The following is a 16,391-nucleotide window of genomic DNA, read 5'->3' as shown; positions in this document are numbered from 1 at the left end:
AGAGCAGGGGCTCTGTACCTGTCATGGAGTCTTTACCAAACCACTGTGGGCAGCTTGGTCCACAGGGACAAAGGAGATGCACTTTTCTGAGACAAGTGCATCTTTTCCCCAAAGACTAACTGTAGCCTCATCCTGAGCCCCTTCACGACTTCCATCAGGGATACTTGATTGTGACCCCTCATTATCTGAGTCAGCTCCCCAAAGTGGGATCTAGAGTGTTCAGACTCACGTCTCAGACTGAGGGTTTCCTGAAAATGTAAAGGTGGAGAATTTAGAAACTTTCTACTATCACCATGGCATTCAGGGAATGAACTGGACGTGTTCTTTGAACCCCAAACCCCAGTTTATGTAAGTGTAAAGAAACCAAGGCCCTGAGATGCCAAGAGTCTTGACTAAATATCTTTAGGTGCACATTTGCCTCTCTGGACAGCTGGCCCTTATCTCAGCATTTCTAGAAGTTTTCGAAGAGCATAATCAACCATCTAATCCCATTTTAATCCTTTGACGTAGACTGACTTTATTGCTGAAAATAAAATCCATCCTGAAAAGATAATTTGTCTCCACTAAAAATTCAAAATTAAGTTTTATAAATTCAAAATTAATTGACAATCTTTGAGGAAAGTTTTAAATGTGTTTTGATTTGTTTTAGTGTAGTACTCAAAAGAAATGTCCCTACTGAATGCCATTTCTCATACCACATGAAGAGGTTTTTCTGACACTGAAATACTTTCAAAGTTCCACGTATTTCCTTTAAGACGTGATCTATACAACTCTCTCAGGTCAGGGAGAGCATTACGAGTCCCATTTTATTTCTAAGAGACTAAAGCTCAAGACCATGTGGTGGCTGAATGGAAAACGTAGGGCAGCAGTCCCCATGCCCTTAGTCCCAGATCTGTATTCTTTGCTACTACACTGCAAGCATGCCCACATTATCACATCCATTCTTATTACATGGTTCAGTCTCCATCACATTCATTTACTGAATAAGAAGAAGATTTTGGGTGCCTCCCTGGTGGCGCAGTGGTTGAGAGTCCGCCTGCCGATGCAGGGGACACGGGTTCGTGCCCCGGTCCGGGAAGATCCCACATGCCGCGGAGCAGCTGGGCCCGTGAGCCACGGCCGCTGAGCCTGTGTGTCCGGAGCCTGTGCTCCACAACGGGAGAGGCCACAACAGTGAGAGGCCCGCGTACCGCTTAAAAAAAAAAAAGAAGAAGATGATTTTGATTTTCTTTTTTTTGTTGTTGTCCGTCATTGCCTAAGGGGGGAAAAAAAACCTTATACATACATTTGCCTCTTTAATGACAGAATTTAAGCAATATCTACCTTCATGTCTCAGATGGGCTGATCTTTGCATTATATGATGAATTACCAAGTTTCCATTTTCCCTTGACTTGCATGTGTTTGGGGGGTCAGGGGTGTACAGAGGGTAGAAGCAACAGGGCTTGAGCGCCCTTGCCTTTAACACCACATACGAAAATTCTCTTCACCAAGAAGGCTATTTAATTTATTTTATCAAATTTGGTCATTTATTTACCAGTGTACTTTCTACACTTTCTGATTACTGTTTGCATGATTTTTAATGACAAGTTTTTCTGGATATTTTATTGTAGCTATAAGTATATATGTAAAATTTACCATTTTTAAATGTACAGTTCAGTGACATTAAGTGCATTCACACCATTGTGCAACCATCACCAACATCCATCTCCAGAAAATTTTCATTATCCCAAACTGAAACTCTGTACCCATTAAACAATAACTCTTTATTCATTCTCTTCTCCTCTCAGCCCTCATAACCGCTATTCAATATTCTTTCTCTATGAATTTGACTATTCTAGGTACCTCATATAAATAGAATTGTCAATATTTGTTCTTTTGTGACTGATTTCTTTCACTTAGTATAATGTCTTCAAGTTTCATCCATGTGACAGCATATATTGATACCAGAATTTCCTTCCTTTTAAAGGCTGAATAATATTCCATTGTATGTTTATGCTACGTTTTGCTTATCCATTCACCTGTTGATGGATACCTGGTTTATTTCTACCTTTTGGCTATTGTGAATATGCTGCTATGAACAAAAATCTGCTTGAGTTCCTGCTTTTAATTCTTTTCAGTATGTACTCTGATGTGGAATTGTTGGATGACATGGTAAATGTGCATTTAATTTTGGGGGGAACCACCATACTGTCTTCCAGAGCAGCTGCACCATTTTATGTGCCCTCCAGAAATGTACAAGGGTTCCAATTCTTCCATACTTTCACTAACACTTACTATTTTCTATTTTTATGTGTTGTTTTATAAATGCTTTATAACCATTTAGCATAGTGCCTTTCCTATAGTAGGCTTCCACAAGCATTTATTGCATTAATGAATGATGTTGTATCTTCTTCAGTTCATTGATATTTCTGTCCATGTAGCAAAGTATTTCTTAAATCCAGCGTCTATGGGCATCAGAATCACTTGTGGTGCTTTGTAAGAAGGCAAATTCCCAAGACCACATTCCAGGCGTATTGAATCTGGAACTCCCTAATTGGGGCTTTAGGAATCTGCAGTGTCAACAGCATCTCAGATGATGCTGGTGCACAATAAAGGTAAGAAGCAGTGCATTTGACCAGACTGTAAACCCTAGAACATGGGACTGATCCTTTCTAACCCTTTGGCAGCTTCCCACAATAAACTCTAAAACTCTATTTTTCTATTATCAACATTGATACATATGTATTTTAAACCTCACAAGAACAAGTTTTGGGTGGTTGTTTTTCTACAGATGTATTCTGTATGTGAGAGTGGTAGAAGCCTGCCTATGTGACAGATCATGAGCTTTGTGCTAAATAACAGGTATTGTCTGGTATCCAGCCTGCTTGGGATAATCCATGAAACATTTAGTGAATATCTTCTTTTACTAAATACTAATTATCCACATCCTGCAGTTTCCTGGGATGCTGTGAGATCGGTCCTTTGAGGATGGGTTTTTGTTCTATAGAATTTGGAAACAAAAGCTGCTTCAATCAGCCTTTACCTGGCAAACCTTGTAAGCTGAGTACCCAACACAAGCAAGGGTTATGGTCGAAAGTGCACTTCTCTCTTCCATGACTTACTAAATAATGTAGCTCCCAGAGCTAGCAATGAGAGATTTGGTGTCTTGTAACCGCTATCTAGCGACGTATGTCCATCATGCTTGATGTTCATTAGTTAGATGAGATCAGTGAGTTAAAGAACTGTTAAATTTGTGTTTTCCTTTAATGGATATGTAACTGTGGTAGCCGAGTCACAGGACAGGAACTTGACAGAAAAGGACATGGCGGTAAGATAAGCTTATTGCAAATATACAACTTCATAAATTCTTTTAATAACTTGTCTTAGCTAGGTGCTTTGCCAGTTTGCTTAATAAATGTGAATGAGGAGATGAAAGAAAAATAAACAAATGCATTATTCCTATCTTTCTCTTCACGTATCCAAATTATGCATGCATGCATCTTATTAGTGGCAAATTAAGTAATGTACTAATTTTAGGTACATTTTCAGAAGGAAAACTAATTGAAAATCTATTTTGATGAAGTTAGAAGAGCCAAAAAACAATTAATGGAATTGGCAACATCTAAGATTAAAGCTTTAGTTAGATTTTTAAAATATTCTTTGAAACTCTTAATTCATTTCTTTCAAATTCTTATCAGGTAGATGTTCAGCAACTATTTGCCAAAACTAATTAAAAGTTCCCTCCCCAAAATAGCTCAATTACTTTTTTTGACAAACATTTTTAGTCATTGCCTTTAGGACTTTTTTCTCTGAAAAAAAAAAGAGTATTGTCTGAGACTATTTCTCAGTCACAGCAAAAATATTGAATGATTGGTAACAGAAATATAACCAAAAGAGAAAAATAAATTACACAATATTAGTGTTATAAACCTAATACTAGGGATTCTTACCCTTTTTGGAAGGTGCTAGTTTAACATATTTCCCTAACCTTAACTTGCTTTCTATAGTTGCAAGACTGAGGATTTCCTTGGCAGAGAATCTGGCTCAGTGACGACAGAAATTTGGCAGGTTCTTGGAAACCTTTTGTTTTGTAGTTTGAAACTGCAGTTTGCTGACGCTGATATGCCTCACAATCTTCTTATGCTCTGTCCCCTGGTTGGGATCATTAGCTACTGTTTTTAAAGGAGGCGAGCATTATATTGCGAAATATTTTCCCCTTCCAGGCAGATAGCTGTAGTTAACCAAAGACAAGACGCCCACAAAGAAAAGTTCTATCGCACAATACATTTTTATTCTACTCTGGTATCTTTTTTATTCTTAAACTGGTAGAGCCTTCATTTTGATTAACAGAAAGTTTCCTAACTTTGTCTGGTATGAAAATTGCTAAAATATATGTGAAAAATATTTTTATATTGTAGTCATATTTTAGGGCTTCAGGCGAAGCCCTAGATTCTACTCTGATTTCTGAAATGCAATGTTTAAGAGGATTGTAGGTGTTGGAAAAAAAGCATATTGATTTATGACTGAAATTACTGTATGAAACAGCTTTTTCCTGCAGTTCAGACCCTCTGCAGCATGCTATGTGTTCAGAACTTCAAAATAAACATTAAATAATTGGACAGAGTGAAATAGGGTTAAATAACCCCCTGAAGAATTCCATCTTCCTGCATCTGGCAAAAGGCTTTCTATCCAGGTCCCCACAGGAAATGTGTTGAAGAGGCTTCCCAAGTTCCTAAAGCTGTGTTTGTATTCTTTTCCATAGTAACGTTTGGCTGGTTACTTGATGTAGAGTGCCATAATTTTTGAGCAATGGAAATGACATCACCTGCAGTCAGGCTCAGGCATCATTACATAGAAGCAATATAAATATATATACATAAACACGAGAGGGAAAAAGGAGGGATCACATACTGATTCTGGGGAGGCTTTGGTAGTACTGTAATTTAAAACAGAGATGACTGCAGTAAACTGACTCTTGGGTTTAAATTACATTCAATGGCTATTCTCTGCTTAGTGAAAACTGAGAATATTGGAATTTGATGCTATAAATATTAGAGTAATGTGTGGGAAATTTAAAAATATTTCAGAAAAATCTATAATTGTTTCAAAAGGCTTTTTTTTTTCCCATGGAAGGAGGTAGACAGTTTAAAGCTGCTAAAGACAATATTTTTTTTCTTTAAGTGTGGGAAAGCCAATTTCCTCAAATCCCAATACACTAACACAATTATTTTTACTTTTGAAAATGCTTTCAGTTCTTGAACATATGCATGTATTTTGAATTAGTGAAATATATTCACGTTCATGTATTTATTTGCTTAATGTTATACTGTAAATTTATTTCAATATTTCGATGCTGTCTTCCTACTTACTAGTTCAGATGGGTACATAATTTCATTGTGTAACTTGACTATAATTTATTAAAACATTCCTCATGCTTTGAACTTTAGGGTTTTCTTTTATAATGACTATAAAAATGCTGCAAAGGACATTTGCATATAAAAAAGGTTCTTCTATTAAATTTTTACTTTAGGATAAATTTTCCTTTTTGGACATACAGGTCAAAGTTATCAGCACTTTTGTCACCCGTGCCATATATCAGGCTGTTTAAAATTTTTCATTTGCTATCATTATATGATAATCATATATCTCTGGAAATGTATTTCAAATTGATAAATAACTCTACTTTTAACCTGAAACACTCTTAGAAGAAAATTATACCAAAGCATGTTTTTAAATACAAGAAATGAGAGTTATGATTTTTAAGAAATCTTAGTAAATCAACCATCTGAAACTATTTACAAAGCTTGTTTAAAATTTGACTTCAGGGAATTTCAGTGGAGCAGAAAAGCATTTGGTAATTTTTCTTCTCACCAAGAGTTACTCAGAGACTTAATTTTTCTTTGAGCAGATTGGTGTGCTAGACAGGCAAAAATCATTGCTGTTGTTCATGAAATATGCCACGACCTTATATATTAATATAACTATATATTATTATTATAATTAGAAATAAGCTCAATGTTACAATAACAGAGGCAGGAGATAATTCTTACAATTACAGAGATCACAAGGTATAAGAACACTTTTGTAAGAGTCCAGTTTTTAATGCATTGACAACTTAATTTTGGATACGGCTTTCCTTGCCTTGCTTAAAATTTCTCCCTCTACACACCTGATACTCTTTTACATGAGATAGCAGATCACCTAGCAGCAACAAGAACTCAAGACTTTGGAATCCTCATGTGAATGTTAGTTCATTTATACAGTATACTAAATCTTGGCAGATTTTATCTCTGCCAGTCCATGCAAACGATGGACTCTTTATTAGTGTTTCACAAGTATGGATTTCAGATCACCTTCCTTAAAATCACCACAGATGCTTATGAAATAGTGAGCCACAACATCTTTGATAAGTCAGGAATGGCTCTCCAAGAGGGTCATGCCTTAAGTTGAGACCAGAAGCATAATTAGGAGGTACCAGAACATAAGAGGGAAGAGTACGGAGGCAGAAGGAACAGCATTTGCAAATGTCTTGTGGAAGGAGAGAAAATAAGGAATACATGAGACTGAAAGCATAGGGTGATGAAATCCCAGAGAGAGAGGATGATAGAGGAGAATCTTGGTTTAAAATCCATTAAATCACTAAAACCATCCCCTAAACAAGGAAAAATGCAGAGTCCATTTACTGAGGTTAGACCAAAACATTTTATGTGTCATATGTGACAGTGCAAGGCAGCATGCATTTCTATGGAAATGACAACATTGGATGTATTATGCCCTAATGTTTTTTTTCCCAACTCATCAGTTAATCCTGCTGCTGTGGATGTTTTTCAGTTTTACCCTACCTCAATCTGCCTAGCTAAAATCTTGGTCTTAATGACTCGACTCAGTGATGCCTGACTTAGGGATGACATTCACTTGACACATAAAACCAAAGTCCAAAATTCCTAAACTCAAGTTGTTCTTGAGCATTGCTCACCTGGGTGACTAGATTCTACAATACCCACAAACAGGCCTCTGGATATGTGAACACAAGTAAATCCTGTGTGAATCAAAGTTTGTCTCACTGAATGTGAAAGAAGAGGTCTCTGTAACCAATTGGCAACCTTTGCAGCATAGTCACAGGGAGATCACCTACATAGCTCCTGGGGACCTTCATTTCAACTCAGTTTTTTAAATTAAATTTTTATTTAATTTTAGCTACATTTTAATTCAGTGATTTTTGTTGTTATGAAACATACAGTTATCTTCCTCAGTTCATACATACCCAAATTCTGGTTTATTAGAAAGTCTCTCAATTTAGACATAAATGTTGCAGCCTATCATGTGGTCCTTAACAGATGCCCACTGTTTTTTAATAAAATAAAAATACAAAAAAGTATTTGTTAAATATAATAATTATTAATACAAATACTCTTTAAAAACTTGTCAAAAATCATGACTGAGATGAATGATTAATTTCTACTACTACATATATACTGAGAAGGAATCTGAGGCTTACCTTCTATAGTTAGTGACTTTTGCCTTATGTCAACATTTTTCAAAATGGCTTTGATGAAAGACAACACTTGAGGCAACTACAGGCAATTTATGATAAAAGATCCTCTCGTTAAATAAGTTTTAAAAAATCCTAAATTACTTAGACTTCTTTTTGTCTCAAAGATTTTTCAACAGCCTTTAATCTGGAAGTGCACATTGTAGTTCTCTTAGAACCGGATGAATATTAAGCTTCTTAAACTCATTTGTCTAGATAATCCTTGCTGTAATGGTTTCTGAAAAATGTCATGGAAGACTAGAGTTCAATGGGACACCCCAGTACACTTGGTCACAAGGGGAACAGTGGCATGTATCATCATGACAATACTGAAAACATGTGGCCTCATGACCTACTGTTGGAATTAGGTAGTAGATATCTCTTACTAAACAAGAGTATTATGGCAGTGTGGAATCAAGAAACAGAAACCACACAGCAGGTTAAACAGGAGAAGTTTAATATAAAGAATTAACAACTGCAATGAAAGTGTAACCATAATATATAAGGAAACATTATATGATACTCTAAGGTTGAGGTAGAGTAACCAAGGAAGGACAAATTCACAAAGGGTTCAGACACCCTTGGAGAAGGTGTGGTTCAGCCCCTGGAGGACAGAGAAGCTTCTGGTTTAGCCAGGCTGGGGCTGCTCTGGAGTTTCTAGACAAGCAATAGGCCACCCTCCAGGGTGTAGCCTCAATGGGTGAGTAATAGCTGGTAACAAGGAAATGCAGTGGGAATCAGAGTGTCTGTGTGGGCAAGAGGACTTCAGAGGACAAGGATTGTGCAGGGGCTGGCAGAGGGAACAGCAGATTGGGCCACAGTCAGTCTGCATGCAGGCTGCTCAAGGTCTCCTAGAATCAACAACTGCTCCCTCTGTGACCCTCCAAGCCACAGGCAGCTATGGGATTTGTTTCCCTGTTGAGAGGACTGTGGAAAGATTTTTCCCAGGCCAAGGCTAAGATCATGAGGGGTGGCATTCCATTTCTGTGACTGGACAGGCTCCACTGGGTTTTCTCACATTCTCCTAACCCCTGACACTCCACCCATGCAGCACCTTGCTGTAAGCCCTTCCTCCTACAGTGTCCCTCCGGCACCCTCTACTGAGAAAGCTAAACATCGTAAAGGAGAAATGCTTAAAGAGATTTAGTCATTCATGATGGAGCATATATTTAAGGGTACACTTGCAGGTGAGCGGCAATAAATTGACAACTGACACAGCATGTCGCTTACCATTCATAATGGTGGCCTGTGTAGCAGAGTACCTTACCATCTGTCACTGCACAAGAGGAATGCTGGTACATCTATGTTTCTCACCCTCCCCTCCAAGTGGAATAAAATCTGGAGGCGTGACTACCAAATCCCTGGTTTATTTGTTTGGTTTTAAACATTTTATTCATAGGAAGTTGCAAACATAGTACAGAGTGAACTCGTGCACCCTGTACCCAGTTTCTTCCAGTAGTTCCATCTTACATTACTATGGAATATTCTCAAAAACAGGAAGTTGGCATTGGCACAATGTGTATATATATTTTCACGCCATTTTATCACACGTGTAGATTGTTGTACTTTCATTGTAGTTGTTAATTCTTTATAACCAAAGCAATCAAGACACAGAACTTTTTCACCTCTACACAGATCTCGCTTCATAGTCAAACCCACCTGACCCCCATATTCATAACCCCCAGCAACCATCTGTTCTGCATATCTATAATTTTGTCATTTCAAGAATGTTATATAAATACAATCATACAGTATGTGAACTTTCTGAGATTGGATTTTTTCACTCAGCATAATGCCCTTTCATATATATATATATATATATATATATATATATATATATATTCAGTTAATGATTGGTTTTTATCTACTCTGTAATCGCTATCTTTTAACTAGTCTTTTTAGACCATTTACATTTATGTAATAATTGGTGTTATCAGGCCTGCTGTTTTATTTTGTTTTATCTTTGTTCCCTCTGCTTTTTGTTTCTCCCTTTACTTCTTCATGCCTTCTATGAGTTATTGGAATACCTCAGAATCCATTTTGACTTATCTATAGTGCATTTTAACTTATCTCACATGTGATGGATTTTTTTAAGTGCTTTCTCTAGGGGTCATGTTATACATATATAACTTATCACAGTTTATTGGCATCCACATTCTCCCAGCTTAAGTGAAGGTAGAAACTTTACCTCCTTTATCCCTTCACCATCCCTAGTGTATAATTATCTCAAATAAATCCTCTACATATACTGAGTACCATATCAGATGGTGTTATACTTATTGCATCTACCATCAACATAATTTAGAGAACTCAAGAGGAGAAAGTCTAATGTATTTATCCATGATTTTGCTCTTGATGTTGTTCTTTCTTCATTCCTGGTGTTCCCAAATTTCTTCTTTTATAATTTCCTTTGTATTTCGAGAACTCCCTCAGTCATTCTTAGAGTAAATTTGGTGGTAATGAATTCTCGTAGTTTTTCTTTGTCTGAAAATGTTGTCATTTTGCCTTCATTTCTGGAGGTTAATTCTGGCAGAAATAGAATTCGGGGTTGGCAGTTATTTTCTATTAGCATTTGAAAAATATTGTGCCACTTCCTCCTAGACTCCATGGTCTCTGAGATAGATGAGATGAGAGAGCCACCGTCATTCAAATTGTTTTTCCTCTATAGGTAAGGTGTCATATTTTTCTCACTGATTTCAGCATTTCTTTTTTTTTTCAAAATTTTGTTTTTCTGAAATTTGGTTTTGATGTGTCATAAGGATAAGCTCAGCTTTTTTTTTTTTTTTTTTGCGGTACGCGGGCCTCTCACTGTTGCGGCCTCTCCCGTTGCGGAGCACAGGCTCCGGACGCGCAGGCTCAGCGGCCATGGCTCATGGGCCCAGCCGCTCCGCGGCATGTGGGATCTTCCCGGACCAGGGCACGAACCCGTGTCCCCTGCATCGGCAGGTGAACTCTCAACCACTGCACCACCAGGGAGGCCCTCAGCTTTTTTTATTATAGTTTCATATCTTTTGCTAAATTCAGGAAATTTTCACCCATGATTTCTTTGAATGTTCTTCAGCACCACCATCTTTGTCCTCTTCTTTTGGGACCCCAATGACATGAATGCTAGATCTTTTTTTACGGTCTCAGTCGTCTCTGATGTTCTATTTTTTTCACTGTATTTTCTTTGTGTTGTTTACATTGGTCAATTTCTAATCATTCTATATTCAAGTTCATTGATCCTTTTCTTTTGTCCTTTCCATTCTGCTGAGACTATCCAGTGAGGTTTTCTTTTCCTTTTTTTTTTTTTTTTTTTGGTTGTTTATATCTCAATTCTAAAATTTCAATTTGGTTCTTTTTTTCTTTTTAATCTTCTATTTGCTAAGCCTTTTCCATTTAAACATTTTTAAAGAAGGTTGTAATTGTTCATTTAGCAATTTTATGATGACTATTTTAAAAGTCAGATAATTCCAGATATCTGAGTCATCTCAATGTTGGTGTCAGTTGATTATTTTTCTCCTTCACATTAGGTTTTCCTGGCTCTTGGTATGACCAGTGATTTTCAATTGTATCTGGACACTTGGGCATTTATGTTATGAACTTTGGATCTTACCTAAATCTGTTTCACAAGATGAAGGGAGGAGTTGCCTCATTATTGCCAAGTGGGGTTGAAGTTCAGTTTTCCCAGTTAGCATCCTTTGACTCCCTGGAGAGGGGCAATCCACTACTGTTAGGTGGAGGTGGGATTTCACTGATAATCACCCTGGCTGACTGGGAAAGGGAGAGTTCCCCCTTTATTGCTCTCCATGTTGCCCCCACTGATACCACTGCTAAAAGAGAGGCCTCACCAACAGTGAATATTGGTGAAAGTTCTAGCTGACAACTCTGTGTCCTCTGATGCAGGCAGGGAAGGGGAGAAATGTCTCATTACCACTAGGTGGTGCAGAAATACATGATCCTTACATGGCCTCCACTGACATCTTAGAGAAAGGTCTTATTACCGTCAAGTGGGTATGAAAATCCTGGCTCCCCACCCAGGTTTCTCTGATACCATGGTTGTGGTGGGAAGGGGAAGGGAGTCAGTGAGGGGCAAAGTCACTGGCGTTTGTGATAAATATATATTTGATCTTTGTCCCTAGTTCCTGGCACACAGTTCCTAAAACTCTTGGAACCTCTGGAGTGATGAGTGTGTTTTGTATGCTGATGAGATGACTGATGGCTGGGGGCCCTTGATAGGTTCACAATGAGGGTTGCTAGCCAGAAGCACCAAAGCATGATTAGAAGGTGGAAACTTTTAACCACCCTCCCTGACTTCCAAGGAGGAGAGAGGGGCTGGAGATTGAGTTAATCGCCAGTGGCTAATGATTTAATCAGTCATGCCTATGTAATGAAACCTTTGTGAAAATTGTTTAAATGATGGGTTTGGAGAGCTTCTGGGTTGGTGAATACATCAAAGTGCTGGGAGGGTGGCACACCCCCTTCCTCATACTTGCCCTATGCATCTTTTTCATTTGGCTGTTCATGAGTTGTATCCTTTAAAATAAACAGGTACATTTAAGTAATGTACTTTCCTGAGTTCTGTGAGCCATTCTAGAAAATTACCAAACCTGAGAAGGGGGATCATGGGAGCCCCTGATTTGTAGCCAGTTGGTCAGAGGTACAGGTGGCAACCTGGGACTTGTAACTGGCCTCTGAAGTGGGGGCGGTCTTGTGGAACTGAGACCTTAACCTCTGGAATTTGTGCTAATGCCAGACAGTTAGTGTCAAAATTAAACTGAACTTTAGGACACCCAGTTGGAGTCCAGAGAGTTGGAAAATTGGTTGATGTGGGGGAAAAACCCACACATATTTTGGGTATATTTCATTATTTGCCTGACATATAGCAATTATTGTCTAACACCTTTGCTAACTTTCCCCTTTCCTACTTCTTAGCTAGAGAGAGCAGGCTATTCTTAGGGAATTTTGTTTGTTCCCATTGGAGTCTTTGGGTTTGTGTCTCTTCGAGCAACATGTTCTGGATATATAAGACTAAAAGAAAACCCAGGGAATTCACCACCATCTTGTTCCTCAAGTGCAAAAGTTCCTAGGCTGTCTGCCTTCGCTCCACCTTTCAGAGTCCTCGTTTCCTTTTACATATTAGTTCCAGTGTTTTTAGCTATATTTAGAAAGAGGAATTGAGAAAAATATGTCTATTCCATCTTTATCTAGAGCCAGAAGTTCCAAATCAGTTTTGAATGTTTGGATCGCATTTTCTATATAAGAAAAATGATTTTCCTCCTCCATTTGCCAATTTTTTTCCTCCCAACTTTCCATTCCTAACTATGCAAGGTTGGCTCAGAAACAATTCTTTCATTAAATCACCTCATGAGGTCACTATTACCAGCTGTGACAATGTTCCCACCATTGCTAATAAGATCTTGCTAATAAGATCTTTTCTGAAGTCCATTTATACATGAGACACAGGCATTTCCAGCATATGTTGATTAGATTCTCAACATATGCTGATCATTTTCCCAAACAGATATTCAGGTCTTATTGGGTGCTACTGTTTTATTGAGACTTTCTATAATAAGAGACTAATCCAAATTTATTAATTAGCAATTTACTAAAGCCCAATTTCCCGGTCTGTTCAGTCTATGGATTTGTGGCTTAAAATATCCTCTTTCCTCCTGAAAGCTTTCCTATCTAGGAGGCTCCTGTTTAGCATAAATATTTGAGTGATTAAAATGAGTTAGCCAGAGATGGGGCTGGGAGTGGAATTAACAGCTATTGGGGGACTAATTCACACTAGACATTTTATGCATTATCTAATGTATTCCTCAAAATAAAGCCATAATGTATATAAATCCATTTTACCAATGAAGCTTTTGCAAGGTCACACAGTTAGTAAAACCCAACCTGAGACTGAACTCCTGCTCTAAGTATAGAGCTAGCCAGCAATCCATGAAGCATTAGTGGATAGAAAACATTTTTTTTTAAGTGAAGGATATTAGAGTAGAAAATATCACCAGACATTTCACATAGTAAGGGAAAGTATTATTTAATGAAAACAAAAGTTTGTTTCATATATATATGTGTATAAATTTATTAATGTTGTATATGCGCTGAGTCCCAATGCATAAAATGTTTTTTATAATGTGGTTGGGAGTCAAAGAGGTCTGGAGCCATTGTATTAGGTGACCTTTTGAGATACTTTCACTTAACCTAAGTAAGGTTGTTTACCATACCCACTGTGCTAATACTTTTCCAGGAAAATGCATCATCCCTCAAGAGCGGAATTTATTTTTTGAAGCCCCAAATTTGCAGTGTAGAATCTCTGGGTTACAACAGAAAGTAGCTATTTCTATGATAAAAATTCATGCTAGTGTATAGCTCTTGATGCCTATGATTTTGGTATGTGTGTGTATGTGTTTGTTTCTGTTAAAAGTGCAATCTACCATTTGGTTTCTTTTTCTACTCACCACAAAACTCTATAACAAAGTTAAATTTTAATCACTTTCATAATGAGATATGAATTAAAGTAAAAAAGAGACATTACACTCCAGTGGTTAAAAGGGAAGATACTGGAGTCACACAGATGTGTTTCAAATCCAGGCTCTGTCACACAGTACCCTGGGCAAATTACTTCTCAACTTCCTTACCTGGAAAATAGTGTTCATAGTAGCAACTAACTCCTTGTGAGAATGTTGGGATTAAAATGAGATATACATATAAATTATTATCAAAGTGTTTTTCTTATAGCAAAAACTTAGTAACTTTTAGCTATTAGTCCATTACTTTTAAAGTAAAACATTTGCAGAAACCAAGAAAATCCTGAATGGTTACAGGAAGGAAACAAACCCCTTTCATTCCTGTTGGACTTGTTAAATTGCTCTTTTCTCAGAACATACTAAATGATGAGTGAATATTGCTCAAATTTTACTTTGTAAGTAATTATTGACTGATTTTACATAGAAGGAAGAGGGAAGAAAATCATGTTTTCCTAGTTTTGTCTCTTTAGAGTCAAATGTCCTCGGCTGTACAAATCAGTCCTCTCCATAATCTAATTCTAGGTTAACTGACATAGCTTCATATAGGGTCAAGAGCCAGAAATTATATAGCAAAGCTGGATTTCTACACTGAAATACAAATCCCAAGAGCTGGCACTCCTAAACACAGTGTTTGGAAAATTACTCACATGCATATCTTTGATGAAAGGACTTTTGATATTGCAGGACAACCTGGCATCATCGATGTTTCCAATGCAGAAGGGCTCCCTGAACCTCCTGCGGCAGAAATGGGAATCCAGCGATTACCAGAAAAATGAGTGTAGTCCCAGGGGCAGTCGTTGCAGGCTCTTCCAGCCTCAAGAAAACAAATTGCTTGAACCTGAAGGAGAGGCAGCTTCAGTGCCTGGACCTCCAGATCCCCCAAATCTGCCCTGCAGTGTCGGAGAAGAGATGTTGAGCTCAGAGCCTGAAGAGAAGTTTCCTGAGGACAAGAGTGACAACTCTAGGGACTATGGCCGGCCAGAAGTGCTGAAGGAGGATTCCTTGAGTGGTCGGCGCAGGATCGAACGCTTCTCCATCGCCCTTGATGAGCTGAGGAGTGTGTTTGAAGCTCCTAGGAGTGGAAACAGACAAGCCGGACCAGCTGAGTATGGCCAGAAGGTAAGGAGCCGTTGATTCGGAGTCCAAATTTACAGTAGACAAGTAAGGCATCTTGCCTAGTCTGCCATTTATTTCTAAGCATGTAATTTTTTTCCCCCTCACTACTATTCTAGACAGATGTCCTGAAGCAACCATGTAATACAGTGTGAAATGTGGCATCCTCTGTTATTGACTTCCTCTATGGTCTGTTCCAATGGGGACCCGACCTCCTTTCACTCCCACAAAAACAGCTCTGATAGGCCCTTTTATACTGATGTTTCTTTATGTACATGCCTTGTTTCCACAACTAAGTTGTAAGTTCCTTAGAGGCAAGGACAACTTCTTACCTGTCTTTGTACTTCAAACATCTAACAAATGGTGCTGCATTAAGCTAGAACTCTACGAGGATTTATCAGTAATGATGGTGAAATGGAACAAGTGAAGGCTCTGGAACCAACAGTGACCTAGATTTTAATCCTGAAACCTGCTATTTACTTCTCTAGCTGCATGACACTTAACCTCGTGAATATAAATGTGTTAATCTGCTACTTCCCGGGGATCTTGTGAGAATTATCTATAATATGTGTTTACCCACTGAGCATACAGTCTGGAATATTTTGTGGTAGATGATGCTTATGCCTCAGTGATTATGGTATATTAATGTCACATATAAAATATGTCTATTAGCTAAATGGTACATTTAATCAAATGCAGGAAATAGGATTAGCAACATTATTAACGAAGACCACATTTATACGTCTGTTGTCAATTAAAAGCAACTACTGTTTAAACTAAATCGCTTGAATTTTTTACACTCATTAGGGCCCCTACATAAGAGAGTATAGTTGAATTTCATAAAGAATTAATAAATGATCTCAGGTTTTCCATTGGGAAGCAAACTCCATGCTCTGTTCTTTTTCCTTTTTTAACCTAGTGACAGCTAACAGGGAGGCACAGTCCTATTCTTGTTAATGGATAATTAGCCTTCGTTGAAGTCTTCACAGAAATAGAAAAATTTTCAAAATAAATTATTTTGCTAATAGTTGCTCCCATGTTTTGTACTGGGACATATACAGTAGTTATGATGAGACCATTCTTGTGTATCAAGTAACTCAACTTGGTTTAATGAGAATAAGGAATATGAAGTTATATTTATGAGGTTATGTTGAAACTAGATGATTTTTCAAAAAATACAACTGCTTACCAGTCTCCAGTTTGAGGACTTTGTTTCCCTCCTTTTTATTCTACAGGTGCAATCCTCTTTGTTTATG

At 37.8% G+C, this 16,391-nt stretch overlaps 1 protein-coding gene across 2 annotated transcripts in view; it reads left to right on the top strand.

The window, feature by feature from the left end:
* Positions 1-14,724: 14,724 nt before the first annotated feature.
* XIRP2 (xin actin binding repeat containing 2) overlaps positions 14,725-16,391 on the top strand; it is a 289,739-nt gene continuing 288,072 nt past the window's right edge. For both annotated transcript variants that reach the window (XM_029225394.1, XM_029225392.1), the window contains exon 1: positions 14,725-15,141. In XM_029225394.1, coding sequence (XP_029081227.1) covers positions 14,725-15,141 — 417 coding nt within the window. The remainder of the gene's footprint in view (positions 15,142-16,391) is intronic.

This window comes from Monodon monoceros, unplaced genomic scaffold (genome assembly GCF_005190385.1).
Source record: "Monodon monoceros isolate NGI ecotype Baffin Bay Population unplaced genomic scaffold, NGI_Narwhal_1 Super_Scaffold_16, whole genome shotgun sequence".
In the NCBI taxonomy this organism is placed as follows: Eukaryota; Metazoa; Chordata; class Mammalia; order Artiodactyla; family Monodontidae; genus Monodon; species Monodon monoceros.
This window is presented reverse-complemented; position numbering and strand designations above follow the sequence as displayed.